Source organism: Aptenodytes forsteri, unplaced genomic scaffold (assembly GCF_000699145.1).
Source record: "Aptenodytes forsteri isolate BGI_AS27 unplaced genomic scaffold, ASM69914v1 Scaffold54, whole genome shotgun sequence".
NCBI lineage: Eukaryota > Metazoa > Chordata > Aves > Sphenisciformes > Spheniscidae > Aptenodytes > Aptenodytes forsteri.
In genome coordinates, this window is record NW_008796044.1 from 1245236 (window position 1) to 1261794 (window position 16559).

Genomic DNA, 16559 nt, shown 5'->3' on the forward strand with positions numbered 1-16559 from the left:
TGGGGGAGGGGGGGAGCCCAAAACAACAAACAGGAAAAGATGAGAGCATGAAGAAGTTGCAAAAAGAATAAAGAGTAGTTACAGGAGAACAAGGAAGAAAAAATGTTTTTAAAATAGAAAAGATGGTGAAGAAAGGCAAGAGCAGAGACATTTACATGAGCATCCTCAGACTGCCTTTCATACCCAATACATAGTATCAGTGCTTATATATTTCTGTTCCAACACCTCTGCCCCCTGCCCCTACTCCTAGCAGCACCCTGTATAAGAGAGGTAAGCTTCTAGATGTCTGCCGTGTTCTGAATTTTTATTTCAACTATTTTCTTAGTAGGCCACGAGCACTTAAAATTTCTGCAAGCTACCATGTTCCCCCAGTCCTACTGAAATTAAAAAACCTGTTGATAGGAGAGCTAAAATAGTATCAAACAGAGAGATAAGAAGTCTGTGCTCATTCTGAAAGCATTCTACTTCAAATTATATTTAAAACTGGAAGCGTAGGACAAACTTGAAGTGACAGCACATATATCATCTCACATAAGCTATACTCTTAGTATTGAATCAGAATGTTATTTGTAGTACCTTTCATGACTGCCTGCCTACACTTGAAAGACCTGCCTTGTTCCTGTGACATAGCATCATGGTTCAGAACTGATCTGGGACTTGTTGTGTCTTCTTTGTCAAGTTACATCTTGATAGTTTAAAGTTGTACATGCTAAGAAGCCTGTGGTTATGCTTCTTTACGCAGGATACAGTCAAGAAGACGGTGGCTGGTCTTCATTTGTGAGTATCAGGATTAACAAAACCTACTGGTTGAATGGATTAACTCTTCTGCAAGGCCTATCATTTCTTGCATTATCTACTTTGGGCAGCATGGATGGAGTGAGCAACGTCACGGGGTGTTAGGATGAGGAGAAAGAGAAGCAGGAGCATGAATGATTGGAGTAGCTGCGTACAAATTTCTTCACTGAGAAAAGGGTCTCCCCCAGTGATGCAAGGCAGAGCTTCAGAATGGCAGTCCTATACCACTGGCTCAAGTAGAAGCTCACAGCCTACGACCAGGTGTCCACAGAATCTTAGCTGAATTTTATATACCTATTTCAAGCTCTGAGAAGAGGTGGCTAGTAAAGGAAAGGTTGCTATGTTATTCAATGGCAAAGTCTTGCCATTTTATTCTCTAGAGTTGATTTGTTGAAGAATCTAATTTTTTGAGGCCAACTAGACTGCAAAAGTTCCTTTTGCCTTTCGGCATAGAAAATGCATTGGTAAATGTCATTAGATGAAGCATACAAAACTCAGCTAGCTAAATGAATAAGCTGACTGATGCACAGTCCGGGTTTATGAAGAACTCTTACATTGACCAGTGCCAATGTTTTTTTGCAAAAAACGGAGAAAAAACCCACAAGTTTGAAGGAGATTTGCTGCTATTTTAGGAGCACAAAAGGTAAAAGTAATCACCTGTAGAGCACCTGGGCTCTATGTCAATACAGAGCTAGTCTGGAAATTTCAGCCAAGATGCCAATGACAAATTGAATATTCTTTTTCTTGTAAGCCTTGGCAGATTGCACAGAAGATGTGTGCAATGACCGCTACCATATTTTCACTGTGATCTTACTAGGTCCTGCAAGTTGTATGAAGCTGTTTTGGTTCTGGTCAGCGGAGGGCACCAAGACCCGTATCAAAGACCTCATTTTTTCTGAAGCATTTTTTAAAAGTTGAGTTGCAGGCTGTAGAGTATGTGCTATTAAGTAAGAATGAATATCAACAGGCACCACCTGCTGCTCCAGTGTGTTTCTAGGAAGCACTGAATTGTTTGCTGGTGCCTTGTCTGTTACCCAAAACAAAGGAACTGTGCATTTCAATAAGCTATCACCTTATCTTGATAACTTCCACTGCAGTTACTGTTATAAAATGATACTCGTTTTCTTTCTTAAGCTGTTGAGTGCTGTATGTGTTAATAAAATGCTGCCTCCTTTCCCCATTTTATTTCAACAGAGAATTTTTTCACTCAAACTGGTTATAAAAACTTGATATCCTCCAGAGTGAAAAATACCACAGTGAAAGGCCACAAGGAAATTGCACTGCAGTGTTCAGTATCCTGTGACAGCATCCATCTTTTATGTACATTTGCCAGGATGAAGATGATGACTATGAAAGCCCTGATGATGACCAGGAAAAGGAAGATGAGGCTGACTATGAATCACCAACAGAAGAACCTGAGGAAGCAGAACACGACAGTGATGGTTATGAGCCACCTCCATCCAATAACGATGAAGCACACCACAATGTCATATTTCCTGCCAAGTCACTTGCAAACAACACAGATTATATAGGTAATTACTAAAAATCAAGTGTTATTAATAATTTGTAAATGATATTTTCACACATTATCAGCCACATTTTAGGTGGCTGGTAATGGAATATAGAAGGTTTTTCCTTGAAGTGAACAGTGTAGTTCATGAACAAGGTTTTGCGGCACAGACTTAGTGCATGTTGGTGGCTTTGTGACTTTTAAAGCTAAGTTTTCTATTTCAGACAAGCTCTGTTGGATTAAAGATTAGTTTCATGTGATGTGTGCATTATTTGGCCTTTGGTTTGAATCTGCATGAAGTATATGTGCATACTGTATGAGGTTTAGTAGTGCAACCTTGAACAGAACAAGTTGTCAAAACAGTGGCAAAAAACTCTAGTGAAAATTGGGAAAAGAAAGAGCAACTGTCCATTATATACTAAAACAAATCTTTATGATATATTAAGTTAAGTATGCAGGTTATTGAAAGGGCTCTTTTTCATAAACATCTAATGAGAATAAAATAACCAAACTGTTTGTGTAGTTGTTTAGTTTTGGATTTTTGTTTTCTTTAGACAGACCTCCAACAACTAGATCATCACTTCAGCCTCCAGTACCACCCCAGCGACCAGGCCCATCCCCAGTACCAGCCTCATTTGGGGGAAGAGGTGCTATGCAGGTTATTGCAAGGGCTCTTTTTCATAAACATCTAATGAGAATAAAATAACCAAACTGTTTGTGTAGTTGTTTAGTTTTGGATTTTTGTTTTCTTTAGACAGACCTCCAACAACTAGATCATCACTTCAGCCTCCAGTACCACCCCAGCGACCAGGCCCATCCCCAGTACCAGCCTCATTTGGGGGAAGAGGTGCTTCTGTATGTTTCTTTCTTAATATTTCACCTATTTCCTTTGCTAATACCTTCTTAGAAGTCCAAGTGTAATGCCATTTTTATTCAGATAGTATATGTAGAGGAAGAATTTCAGCCATCAAAATAGATTTGAACTCTGTTACAGGGTGGTCATTTTTTCATGGAACAATTAAATTTCATGGGACAAATAAATTATTTCACATTACTTGGTTGTTTCTTACCCTGGAAATTTGTACCCACCTGTGAATACCTCTCCCATATAAATTATAGATTTGTAATAGATCCCTCTTTGTTTCTTTAGTGATATTTGTAAAAAGAAAAAAAGGCTAAGTCTTTCCAAGCTATACTGCTAGCAGTTGTCCAATTGAATTAAGGCCACTTAAAAGTATAAGGGACTGTATAATGAGAACCCTGATGACCCAGATTTTCTCCTTTTTTTTGTCCTGTGAATACTTCAAAACTGAAAGCTATTGTGCTGTTTACAACTGGCACTACAGGTTCACTGTATGCCAGAACAGATGTACATTAGACCTACCCATGTACACAAATAAAGGTAATTTTAGGATGTGATAGAGGGACTTTTGGCCTGATCCAGTGTCATAGTTCACATATATAAAACACATAGGACTCTTAGGTGTCATGAGTTCTCAAGACTGCTGTCCTAAATTGCTGCTCTGTTTTTTGGGGAATAAGAACAAACATTGGAAGGCATTTGTCTGGAGAAATCTAGGTTTAGATGCAAACATCTTTTGCAGCTGCTGACAACACAATACTGTTTGACCCAAGCTCTCCCAGTAACAAAGAACAGTCCTCTCTTCCCCTCCTTCAGTCAGCAACAGTCAGTAACACAGACTTAAAACATATTTCTCAACTTCAAACTTACATCCACTAATTTCAATACCAGTTTTCAAAACTAACACCTGCAGCTTTGAAGGGGCAAAGATACAGCAGCATTGTTGAAGGTCCTGTTTCTTTCCTTTGACAATACCCAAGCCCTCCCCGAAGATAACACCCCACTAGAGTATTCCTTGTGAGATGAAACAGATGGAGGCAATTCTGCATCTAACAAAAAAACATGTACGTAGGTCATTCTTCAGGAGTGTTAATGGCTCCTACCCTTCCTGGGTTGAGCAGACACCTATTCCTTGTGCTGTACCAGAGACAAAGATTGGCAGATGTGGTGTGGTGGAGTTAATATACTAAAATTAAAACAGAAAGGCGAAGACACACTTTAACCACGTGCAAAATATTTGTTTTAGCTGCCAGCTTTTCCTCCTCCACCAAGCAACAATGACTTGAGTAGAGACAGAAATATCAAGCCTTTGAAACGTAAGTACAGCTGGTTTTCTCTTTGTAAAGCTTTTCTCACGGGCTATATAGCACTTCACTTTTGTCTGTATCTCCTCAGTTCCACCCTCTTCTACTATTTATATGGAAGCCTCACTTGTTATCCTAATAAGGAACACCAGTTCATGGCTATGCAAAATAAAGATATATTGACCTATACAAGCAAATTATCTTACCCAGCTTTTGTGTTTAGCCCCAGCTCCTTCTATAGACAGAAGCACAAAACCCCCGCTGGATCGCCTTGCTCCACCATTTGAAAGAGAAAGCCCAGTATCAGGTCAGTATTTGCTTATGCTAATGTCAATGGGGTTTTTTTAATTATTCAAAATTATCAGTTTGAATATCATTCATGCAAAAGAACGAGGCTCAACCAAGCATACTGTAATACAATCACATACAAGGTGATCTGTTTATGAATAAATAATGTGAGCAGTACTTTTAAAGTGAGAGGAATTGGATCTAGAAAGTAGCAACCCTAGGTCAGGACTAGTTGAACGGACAGACATTATGAGATCCCTGTGCAAAAAAGGTTTGATGTAATACTTAAGTGAATGGACAAGGAAATACTTAGTAGATTAAAAGAGGAAATAACTTTTGCATACAAAGCTAACAAAACTCTGCATACGCTACTATATGTAATTTGGCACCCAGACCTAAAAGAATGCTGAGAACTGAAAATACATAGGAAAAAAAATAGCATTTGTTTCAGACCTGAAAACCGTATTTTACAAAGAATCTGAAGAGACTACTCTATGATTTTTATTACTTAAACACTTTCATCTGTTATATAATGGCATAAAAGTATCCAGTAATTCAAAGCTGAACCATAGAAAATATGATCGTAAAACATGCCACTTTTTGAAAATTTTTGCATTTTCCTTTAATAAGAGATATTGCAATTTTGCCATCTCTTGCAAAGCCAAAATATTTTTCTGGCTTACATCTCAGGAGGCTGAGTGCTTCAGTCTGCAAAATTCACTTTCGATGATATGCAAAACTTGTTTGTTTCATAGAAAGTTTAATTAATTATCTTAAATTTCTTTTTTTCTAAATGTAAGCTTTTTTTATTTTCAGGAAGGAAGCCAGGCTTTCCTGAAAAAGTAAGGTCTTTTTTGTTTGGTGCTTATTGATGTTTTTCACCTATTTTGATATACTTACACATTCTGTTAACTATTCCTTGTTGTTTTACAGCCTCTGACTTCGCAGCTAAGGTAAGAGTTTCACCTCTGGAAATGAGACTCTCAGTGCCAGTATTACCCAGTTATTTCTTAGTAAGCAGCTTTCTGCCTTTATTTCATCATCTTGCTCCTGCTTTAGATCCCTGGGGGAACAGCTAGCAATGATGCCAAAACCTCCTGTCCCACCAAGTGACAGATATGAAAGAGGCAATCCATCTCCTCTAAGGAAGCAAACCCCTGTAAAGTAAGTGTTCATTTAATTGAAATTTAATAAAGGATAAATTAAATTTAACAAAAACATGGATAAGCAACACAGGATAGTATAATTTACTGCTACTGCATGACAGCAGTGTCTGCGGATATCAAAGTTTTGCTTTATGAATATGCATGGGATGTGCTGTAAGCTGCAGAAAAGTGTGAATGCAGAAAAGGCTGTCTCTCCAGTCATGTCTGAAACAGCCATGACTGTTTCATATAGGGCATGACTCACTTCCAAGTTGCACAAAGACATATACGATCCATGTTTTTTCCACCAGATCAAGTTCTTGCTCTAGGGAACATTCATTCATGAGTTCTATTGCTATATTTTTTAGGATGTTAGAAAAAGAAAGCTTTACTTTCCTACCATTGATTTTACTAGCCTGCAAAACTCCCTCTTAATAACAAACAGCATTCTCTAGCAGAACTAGATCATTCTCTAGCATTTTCTAGATAACTTGTGGGCTGAACATTGTGACTGATCTTAAAAGAAAATAAGAAAGTAATTGAGATCTGCTAATCAGCCAGGAAAATTTATCAGAGAAACAAAGACTGGAAGGCTTATCATGTGCTTCAGCAATGTTGCTAAGTACTATAAATGAGTTCAAGACTTGAAGTCTTGAAGTCTAATGTTTCATCATTGTAAAAACTTGTTTTAAGTTCTAATCTTATAATAAATTCATCAGACATTTTCCTTGTTGATAGAATCAAGATGGGCTAAGGACTAGCATAATGTCTTAGATTATGGCCGAAAATTAGAATCTTAGATATTTTTATGAGGGAAAAAAATGTTTCTGCATTCATTGGGTCTGTAAAACTTACTATAAACTCATGTCTTAGTTGAAAATATGGCCTAATGCACACAAAGTGAATGAGTAATATTCCACCTATGATTCATGTTTTGTTTCCTCTGTTTCATTTCAGGCAGGGTTGGCCACCACACAAAAAAAATGAAGTAAGTATAGTCTCAAAGCAAATATTTAAAGGTATAGGGACTGCAATAAAATGAAGTACCTGTATAAACTAATAATTCTGGAATCTTTCATAGCACATGGTTTCTTTTTAACCAGTTCTTCTATGTCAAGCTCAGTTTATTCCCTGAGTACTTTATCTTAGATAACAGATTTTTTTTATGACATGGGAGAATTGATTTTGCTTACACTAGGTTTTGGGTTTTGGGGTTTTTTTTCAGCTTAAGCTGACCTAAGGATTTCACTTTCAGATAACTCAGAGCCTACACTTACTGAAGGGATGAGGAAAGTTTACATCTGCTGAGAGTTTCTGACTACTTTGGGTCAAGATCCATATGAGACATCTACCTCATGGCTTATTTGTAAATAATAGCTGCACCTTAATGCAAGAACTTTAAAAATTATTTGGTGTTGCATGAAGATAGAAACCCCAGCATTTTAGATGAAAGTGACAGTATAGATATTAGAGTCCCTGTGTACTCAAAATTCACCAACTTCCAGGGTTTTGTTTTGTAAAATATCCCTAAGAACTGTGCTATAATATGTTGCTAATTTTTATTTTCTTTTGGCTCCCCAGGAAGAAGAAGACAGTAAGTATTAAAGTCTGTCTTTGTCTTAGTTCTAAAAAAAAGAAATGATTGCAGAGTTGTTCCTTTAGAGCCATGTCAAAAAGTCAGGTGGTATCTTGACAGGTTGTAGAATGCTTATAAAGTACCTCATGCAGATTTATGTATCAAAGCCACAAAACACAGGAAATCAATAGCTAATAGCTTCCTTCAGTCAGCTGGTTACAAGACAGCAGGAGTTCTTATTTTGAAGCATATTACATTTTAGAGATTTGTGATCTGCACGCAGCATCAAACAGCTGGGCATGTAAACCTGGTATTGTCCCAGTTTTCAACAAAACATTCAGCCAAACCCTGCTGGTACTAGTCTTCTGTGTAATGTTATTTACTCTAACAAACAGAAGCAGAATTTGTTTCATATAATAAGAGTATAAATTACTTCAGAATCCTGGTTCTTAAAATTAGGTTGGTAAAGTGATGCCATAACAGAAGCAGAACATTTGGCCCAGTCTCTACAAATTATCACTGCCTCTAAGACTCCATAAAGAATAGGGCTGTTTAAGCTGTGCAGAGCACAGTTAATCTGTTCCCCTTTCACCAGTAGTTGAGGTCTGAGGACACTGCAGAAAGAAGATGTTTTATTTTATGCTGCTTTTTATGATGATATGGGAGAAATCTCACAAAGGAATGAAGTTCAAAACAGTAACCTCAATTCCACTATTTAGAAGCAACGTAACAGAGAACAGATGGTTATGTACCACCTTCAGCTTTACTGCAGTTAAGGTATCTATCTGAATTGTGGCTTATCCAAAACAGAAGTTAGAAAACGTAAATGTTGCTCAAGCCTGTTCCAGTTTATTTTTAATTTTAATACTTAATTTTAAGTTCTCAGTTGACCATATGAGTTTACAATCTGTAACTAACATATCAAGGACTTTTTATAAAACAGTTTACTCCATTATGTTTATCTAATTAAACAGCAGTAATGTAACAGCATTTCTTCATTCTACCTCATTTAAGAATGTCTCACATAAGTTTTAAGTTTCCTTCTCTTCCTCTTCACAGCTGCACCCCAAAGACCAGTGCCACAGCTGTCTTTGCCCCCATACAGCTCCAATACATTCCCATCCAAATCCGTCAAGCCTCCACCTAAGCCAGGATCCAACAGTATGCCTGGTCCAGAAAGGTTTGTTTCACGCATTATTGTGTCATTCCTTTTGAATCTCAATCTCTGCAATTTAGCAAATAATAGTATGTATGCGGCTACAGCATTCTCAGGCAAACGCAAGATAACTACTTGAAGCAGTCCATTATTTTTCAGGCTATACGCTTGCCTCCACTACATGCTAATTTGTGTCGTTCCCACTATCGAGGAGAATCCTTCATATAATTGAAGCTCTGTATTCAGTGAAGCAGATAGTGTACATCAGGCAACCAAGAAAAAAATGCAGATCTCTCAGTTTTATGTCAAGGAAGTATTTTAGGGCCTACATGGTACAATGCTTCCATTCTTGAGACATCTCTCCCATTGCCTGCAGGATCCATAGGAATGACAAGCCCTTTTGGGAAGGGATCATCTTCTCCTACAAAACTGTGCAGGATGTAGGTCAAAGAGGGGTTAAAAGGATTCTGCACACTCTAGGAGCCTAAGTGCTAGAGCTACAATGACTAATTGCTTCAAAACTAAAAAACCCCACAACCTTTGTTGTCTAGATTGAATCTGAAAGAATTTCATCACCCCTTTATTAAATTTCGTTCTAATGCTTAATAATTCCTATTTAAAATTGTGAACCTTGCTTCAACTATCATTTTTTCTAGCTTCAACTTCCAAATATTAGATTGTTATGTCTTCATTTGCTAGATAGAAGAGCCCTTAATTAAATTTTGATTTCTGATGTAGTGTGCAACAGACTTAGCCTTTCATGAGTTAGAGTGGGCTCCTTGAGTCTAAGTCTGAAGTACATTTTCTAATCTCTGGGTTTTTTTAATGGCTCTTTGATGAATTCCTCCCATTTACCATCATCCTCTGGAACTGCTGACACCCCAGTAGAACAAATATTGCAGTAGCAATAGCAAGGTCATATGCAAATATGAACTATTCCTATGATGAACACTTCTGCTTATATTCAAACAGCATTGCCAAATTTTGCTATAGCAGAGGCCCCAATTTGGCTGATTCTCTCCCATGAATCACAAGCCATGATAGGGTGTTTTTGTTCCGCAAACATAGTTAACATATTCATCCCAGAGCTCTTTGTACAGTTCATTTAAGCAGAAGAGAAATATGAACTGCAAAGGAAAAACGTGCAGGCAGTTTGTTCCCAATTAGGTGAAGTAATTAAAAAAAAAAAAAGAAAAATTGAAGATTGGGATTCTTCATTTTGAGAAGTTTTGGATGTGGATTCTGGGATCAGGCCATAAAAGGAAATTGTAGATTTTCTAACAAAAAGCATAAAAATGAACACAGGAGGGAAAGCATAGGCACATGGAAGTGTTATGGTGCTGTGGGTATGAGCTCTGTGCCACTGTCAGCTCATAGCTCACAGAATCACAGAATGGCTGAGGTTGGCAGGGACCTCTGGACATCATCTGGTCCAACCCCCCTGCTCAAGCAGGGTCACCTAGAGCAGGCTGCCCAGCACAATGTCTAGACGGCTTTTGAATATCTCCAAGAACAGAGACTCCACAACCTTTCTTGGCAACCTGCTCCAGTGCTCAGTGGCCCTCACAGTAAAAAAGTGTTTCCTACTGTTCAGAGGGAACCTCCTGTGTTTCAGTTTGTGCCCACTGCCTCTGGTCCTGTCACTGGGCACCACTGAAAAAAGCCTGGCTCTCCCTTCAGGTATTTATATGCATTAATAAGATCCCTCCTGAGCCTTCTCTTTTCCAGGCTAAACAGTCCCAGTTCCCTCAGCCTTTCCTCATATGTGAGATGCTCCAATCCCTTATCATGTTAGTGGCCCTTCACTGGACTCTTTCCAGTAGCTCCACATCTGTAGTTGCAACATTAATGATGAGAAACTGCATTTTCATCAACAATGTTTTAGAAGCCACAAGAAAAATTACTCTATAAGTGGAACCTGCAGAAAGAAACATCTAGAAAGCTGTTGCCTGTGCTGCCTGCTTTAGGGCAATAAAGTAGCCATTCCCTGTGAAAACTCAACAAGCTGAAGTAGTTTTCTGCATTGATCCTGGTACAGAAGTCTTGGTGGCCCATTACTGATTCCCTCTGCCTTATTCCCATATACTCAGCTTCAAGTAAACTTAATGGTGGATCTACTGACAAAAAAAGGAGGACAGAAAAACAAAAAGAAGAAAGAGAAGGCTATCCTCATCCTGCATAGGTCTGAAGAGGATCTCACATTCTGTAAAACAGGCACAAAGTCCAGATCAGTTCTTCAGAGCACAGAAATGTTGTATAGCAAAGTGTATTTATACTGACTACTTTTTTTTTTTTTTTAAACAGTGCTAGAAACCTGTCTTCAAGTTCACTACCACCACGCTTACATCTAGGTTTGTATCCTGCATTCCTGCATTTTTTGGTCAAAAAATGACTGAAGGCTGAAAGGTGGTTTCAGTGCAGTTAATAGAATCTTTTTTTTCTATGGATGTTTCTGGTTGGACTGTGAACAGAAAACTATCAAGTTCCTGAAAGGCATCTTGTGTAACAGTCTGAATCCAAGATTATTTTTTCCCATGAAGTTTGGGCTTACTGCCTAGATAAACCACTGTCAAAACTTCATATAAGCATCTTTTTCAATGTAGCTAACACTACTGAGAGCTGAGCAACACTACCTGCAAGTCACTGTGGTATACTAATACTCTCAAAAAAGGGAGAAAACACTTTCCATGTGAAATATGCTGCATATTTATCTTGTAATAACAAGTAAAAAATAAAAGAAGCTTAGAAATCAATTGCTTTGCAAATAATTTTTTGCATATGGTAACGGCTGCCAATGTCTTACAGTGACTTTTTTTAGTTTCTGTGTGCTAAGAAGGCAAGGAGTGCAAAGAGACAACGTTACTTCTAACTGTCTCTAAAGAAACCGGAGATGCTCTCAACTGAGTAATTGTGGTACAGAAACTAAAAAAATGTAACCTCTATTTCAAGTTCATCTGATTCAGGGAAACCTGAACTGCAAAAGTTCAGTTAAAGTCCCTGTGCACCAAGGATGAATTTATGTAAAGAACCTGGTTCTCATACAGTAGCCTAAATCTGATTTCAAATCAATTCAAAATGTCTCAGTATCAGAGTGATATAAATCCTTCATGCCTCATAAAATCAAGATTGTACACCCTGTATGCACTCCACAGATGAAATTATTTTCCTGGTTTTAACATTTTTTTCTACTTTTATATCTTTGAAGGCAACAACAGCAGATCTCCTTCAAGAGGCACAGCTGACATAAGACCTCCATTGCCAATTCCTAGCAGACAGATTGTTCACCAAACAAATGTGGAGGAAGATGAGGTACAAAACATTACAAGTAGTAACCATAACTGCTAAACACAGCAAATTTTCTGATTTCGAGAGGGAACATTTTTCAAAGTTGTTTTTCTAGTTAGTAGTCACCGTAAGGATGTTAGCAGGTGCTTTCAGTTTCCTTTTCTGTGTCAAACTTTAGTGCCTTATTTTGTCTTCACTAAGAAAAACAACAATAGCAAAACCCCAGTAGAACAAAATAAGAAAAATACTTGTTTGCTGGATTACTTGTTTTGCACAATTGCCTTCAACTAGCATTACATATTCAGTTCTCCTTCCTTCCACAAAACCTTGGTGAGTAAAGAATTCATGCCCTTTAAGTGCATTTTTGTTTCACATTTCTTTAAATATGCAAGTTTAGAGCAAACCACTCCTGGTGATAACACTGCTGGGCAACCATACATGGTATGTTCACAGGAAGTCTGCATTATTGTCTCAGATGATAGTTTAAAAAGAAAAAATAAATTAAAATAATTTAAAAAAACCCCAGAGAAACGTAGCCAAAGGATGCTAGTGTCCCAGGCAGACAAAAGAGAAAATGTCACTTAAAATCTATCTTTCACTGAAAATATTTGGAAATATCTGTTTTCCTGGTTTACTTGCAGACATATTATAGCTAGGTTTGTAATATTTTCAAATTTATCAAAGTGAGCAAATAATTTTAAAACCATTTAGTGCCACTTACCATACAGTAATATATACTAGTATGATCCCTGAAGCTCATACCTTCACAGATTCTGCACATAAACCCAAATACCCCTCACATTCAAATTTCTCTCTACTTATTTGTATGTTGTTAACATCACAAGCTCATTCATTGACAGCTGACTTTCTCCTTTACCCTCTCTCACAAAAAACACAGGACTCACTAAATGATGAATGGTACGTTGCTTATGTTAGCCGGCCAGAAGCAGAAGCAGCTCTTCGAAAAATAAACAAGGTACTCTTTAAATCGTTGGTGATTGTCACCATCTCCTAGCTAGATGTCCTTGCAGTCGTATGGGAAGAGTGAAGGTAAATAACATGATAAGGTTATAGCCCCAATATAGATCCTTCACTTAGAGTGAAGGATTGCCTTGAATATCTTTACCCACATAAAAGTTACACATCTAGTCTAAACCAGCCATGAAGGCTGTTGTTTTCCATAGTCCAAGAGAACAAATTATGTGTCTCCAGAAAGCAGTTTCACCTCGCCTCTCTTAGAAAGAGCGACTTGTTCTCTGGAAATAGTTCTCTGTCACCAGTGAGGAATTTGTTGCAAATTCCAAGTTCTAGATAGCTTGAGTTAGATGAGATGAATCCCACCCTTTTCTAGGCCATATTTACCAGCAAAATGAAGTATAGATTCAAACAGATGAAACCCAGGCTTAACTGTGCATGTGGAGATAAACCAAATTGTATGCCATCACTGTGGGAAATCTGCTTACTCTGTGATGCTTCACAGCACATGCAATGAGCTGAAGATAACATGTACAGCATTTCAATGACTTGTACGAAGGTCCAGCTTATGAGACCACATTCAATGCCTTTAAGAAAGGGTGTTTCAATGGAAGACTTGTTAAAACAGATCTGAAATGAAGAAAAGCAGAGAGTGTGAGACAATATCACTGCCTTTACCAAAACTACACAGACACTATCATTATTTTAGGCTGTCTGTAAATAGATCCCATAGGAACCTTGATTGGCACTTACCAGAAATGAACTTCTCTTCTGGTTAAAGTGATGTGAGGTTTGGCCTTTGATATTTTGCTTCCTCCTTTGATGGAATCTCTCCCTCATAGAACACCATTCCTCCCTTCCCTAAAAATCTGCATTTGTATCAGACAGGAAAGTTTTATGTAGCAAATTGAAAGATAAAACATTTGAGAAATGACCTAAACTCTTTAATAGTGCCATTTCTCTTACCAGGAGGAAAGAGATTTCAGAAAGAAAAAACACATAAAAGCATGAATGCTCTAGTTAAGGTTGTTATGCTGATCAAACTCAGAAGTGATGTTTAGTTGTCATCTTTCATTTTTTCATCTTTCAGGATGGAACATTCTTGGTAAGAGACAGCTCAAGAAAAACTGCTACTCATCCATATGTACTGATGGTGTTGTACAGAAATAAAGTATACAACATCCAGATTCGTTATCAGGAGCAAAATCACATGTATTTGTTAGGAACCGGCTTAAAAGGAAAAGAGGTACTATGTGTTTTTCACACTACTTCCCTTCATCTTAATGTATCTCCTGTCTCATTCCTGTGTCAGGCTACTTAACCTGGCAGCTGTTTCACTCCAGTGGAATTCTGCTTATTGTCTTAGAGTCATTCCTGATAGAATATGTTACTGCTGGAAGTAAAATCAGATTCTCCTGTTTGCACTCAGGGAATGAAGGGATAGCCTTAGAATGCAGCTATTATTAGAAATCCATATACCTGGTTAGGGAATGTTTGTTTAGCACTAAGAGACCAGATAAGGGAAATATACAGATGAGAGCAAATCCATATCTGCCAACTTTACTGCTTTGCTCCCAGACTGTTGGTTTACTTACATAAGTAAGTAAACTTACGGCAGGCTGGTCAGCACATGTACTGCAGTTCTGATTGAGTCAGAAGTCTCTGAATTTACCAGTCAACTTTTTGAACTTTCAAGTGCGATCATCATGTCAAGCAGAATGACAACATCATGTATTAAACAGGCCAAGACTGCATAAATTAATTATACAACACTGCAGTAGGTCATATGCACACTAGATTAACAGTTATTGAGCTACAGATCATGGCAGGAATGAAAACAGCTGATCTGAGAGTATTTATTGGACCTTATAAGACTGCTAAATATTTAGAGTTTAAAAAAAACCCTTTTGGTTTTAGTAATTACTAATAATTCTGACATTTTTGCCATAGCCTTCTCATTTTTTCCATCCCACAGGATTTTTCTTCTGTAGCAGATATCATTGATTACTTCCAAAGAACACCTCTTCTTCTGATTGATGGAAAAGACAGAGGTTCAAGAAACCAGTGCATGTTAAAATATGCTGCAGGACATATTTAAATGAGACCTTAATGAAGATCACATATACCATCAAAGCCTGCTGAAGTTTGTAAACTTCAGGATATTTCCTTTTTCAGCAAACTAAAATCATGAAGTCATTAAAAATCCTTTTAACTTTAAGGAAAAAAGACAATGTTATTTTTAAATTATACCTTAAATGCAGTACTCTATAAATCTGATTTTCCTACAATGTGCTTATTACTGTCTACTAACCATGCAGGACATGAGAATGTTTTTTCTTCCAACACATGTGTATCTTCTTGAAATGATTTCCACACAAAATTAGAGGACCCATGAAATAAATACCAATACAAGTCTCTGCTTTCATAGGGAAAAAAAAAAAGTAATCTATTTTTCAGATCAGAACTGCAGCAGCAATTATGTTATTTAAAGTGATACAGAGTAGACCCAAACTTTGTCGAAGTTGAGGAGTAGACAAAAGACAATAAAAGCCAAATTTTTTCCCACAATACACTTCCCAATAAATCTAACTATGGCCACTTCTGTGAAAAAACTGGGACTCTGACCTGGATCCTAAAGACACCTAGGTTTCAGTGACACCAAAAAAAACCCCCAACCCTGGATATGCAGCTGCCTGTCAAGACCTGTGTCTGTGTTATTCAGCTATGAAACTGTCTTTGTTCATAGTTTTATAGAAAAATAAAATACCTACAGATATCATGTTCTCTCTGCCATACTGATAATTCACTGGTGGCATGTCTTAGCCCACAAATTGGGATTATGTAGCCTAGGATCCTCTAACCTCATTCAGAAACAAGCTTTTCCCCCTTAACACAGACCTCTCTCTAGCTGCATCTTTCTGACTCTAAATTAAGCAACTACTTTTTTATAGGAGACACATCAACAAGATTATCATCATGTGATTCTTAATTGGCAGAACACACCCAAATCTCTTAGAAAGCAGACAGGCTAAACTTAGTTCCTCTTACACAACTGTTTTCTGTTTTTACTGTATTTTTTCAAGAAAAACGGTAACATTCTCAGTTCTAAAATATAAGTTGTAACTGAGGACCACTGAAGCATGCTGTATCAAGAGTTTTTCCCTCTCCTTTGTTAAGTGGGATTTATCCAACTCTGCCTCGGTTTTCTAGTCACTTTTGTTTTCTGACAAGACCTTGGTTTGATAATTATGTTAGACTTTGTCACGCTTTTTCTCCTTTAAAGCCATTTGTGTGTATATCACTTGAAATATTTGAACCAAAATTCAAGGCAGAAAAATATCTTCCATGTAATCTGTATAGCTTCTCAGAGAATATAATTAGATTTCATAAACATTTTTACTTTAAATATATATGTTTTGTAAATGTTATCTTCCTTTCTAATATATTTATTTAGAAAATAAAAATTTAAAAATTCTTTAGCTGTCAAAACCTGTTTCTAGCCCAATATTTTTTAAAAGCTCAGTACTAATCTTGTGAAAGAAAAGTCAGTTTCTTCCATATTACCACTGATTATGTGAGCTGGAGGTTGTAATTCTATTTCATTGCACTGCCTTGAAAAGTCTGACAACCCAGAAATACCTCCTATGGAATTGTGTTTTATTT

The 16559-nt window shown here is 37.3% G+C and overlaps 1 protein-coding gene across 1 annotated transcript in view; it reads left to right on the top strand.

Moving 5' to 3' along the window:
• Positions 1-15533, top strand: part of LCP2 (lymphocyte cytosolic protein 2) — a 32799-nt gene extending 17266 nt beyond the window's left edge. The window contains 16 exon segments of the mRNA XM_009285694.2: positions 715-777; positions 2129-2327; positions 3060-3160; positions 4414-4483; positions 4695-4778; positions 5576-5601; positions 5693-5712; positions 5819-5923; positions 6862-6892; positions 7486-7498; positions 8540-8660; positions 10941-10987; positions 11842-11945; positions 12820-12897; positions 13987-14142; positions 14872-15533. Of these exon segments, the coding sequence (XP_009283969.1) occupies positions 715-777; positions 2129-2327; positions 3060-3160; positions 4414-4483; positions 4695-4778; positions 5576-5601; positions 5693-5712; positions 5819-5923; positions 6862-6892; positions 7486-7498; positions 8540-8660; positions 10941-10987; positions 11842-11945; positions 12820-12897; positions 13987-14142; positions 14872-14994 (1341 nt within the window). The 3' untranslated portion in view covers positions 14995-15533.
• The last annotated feature ends 1026 nt before the right edge of the window (positions 15534-16559 follow it).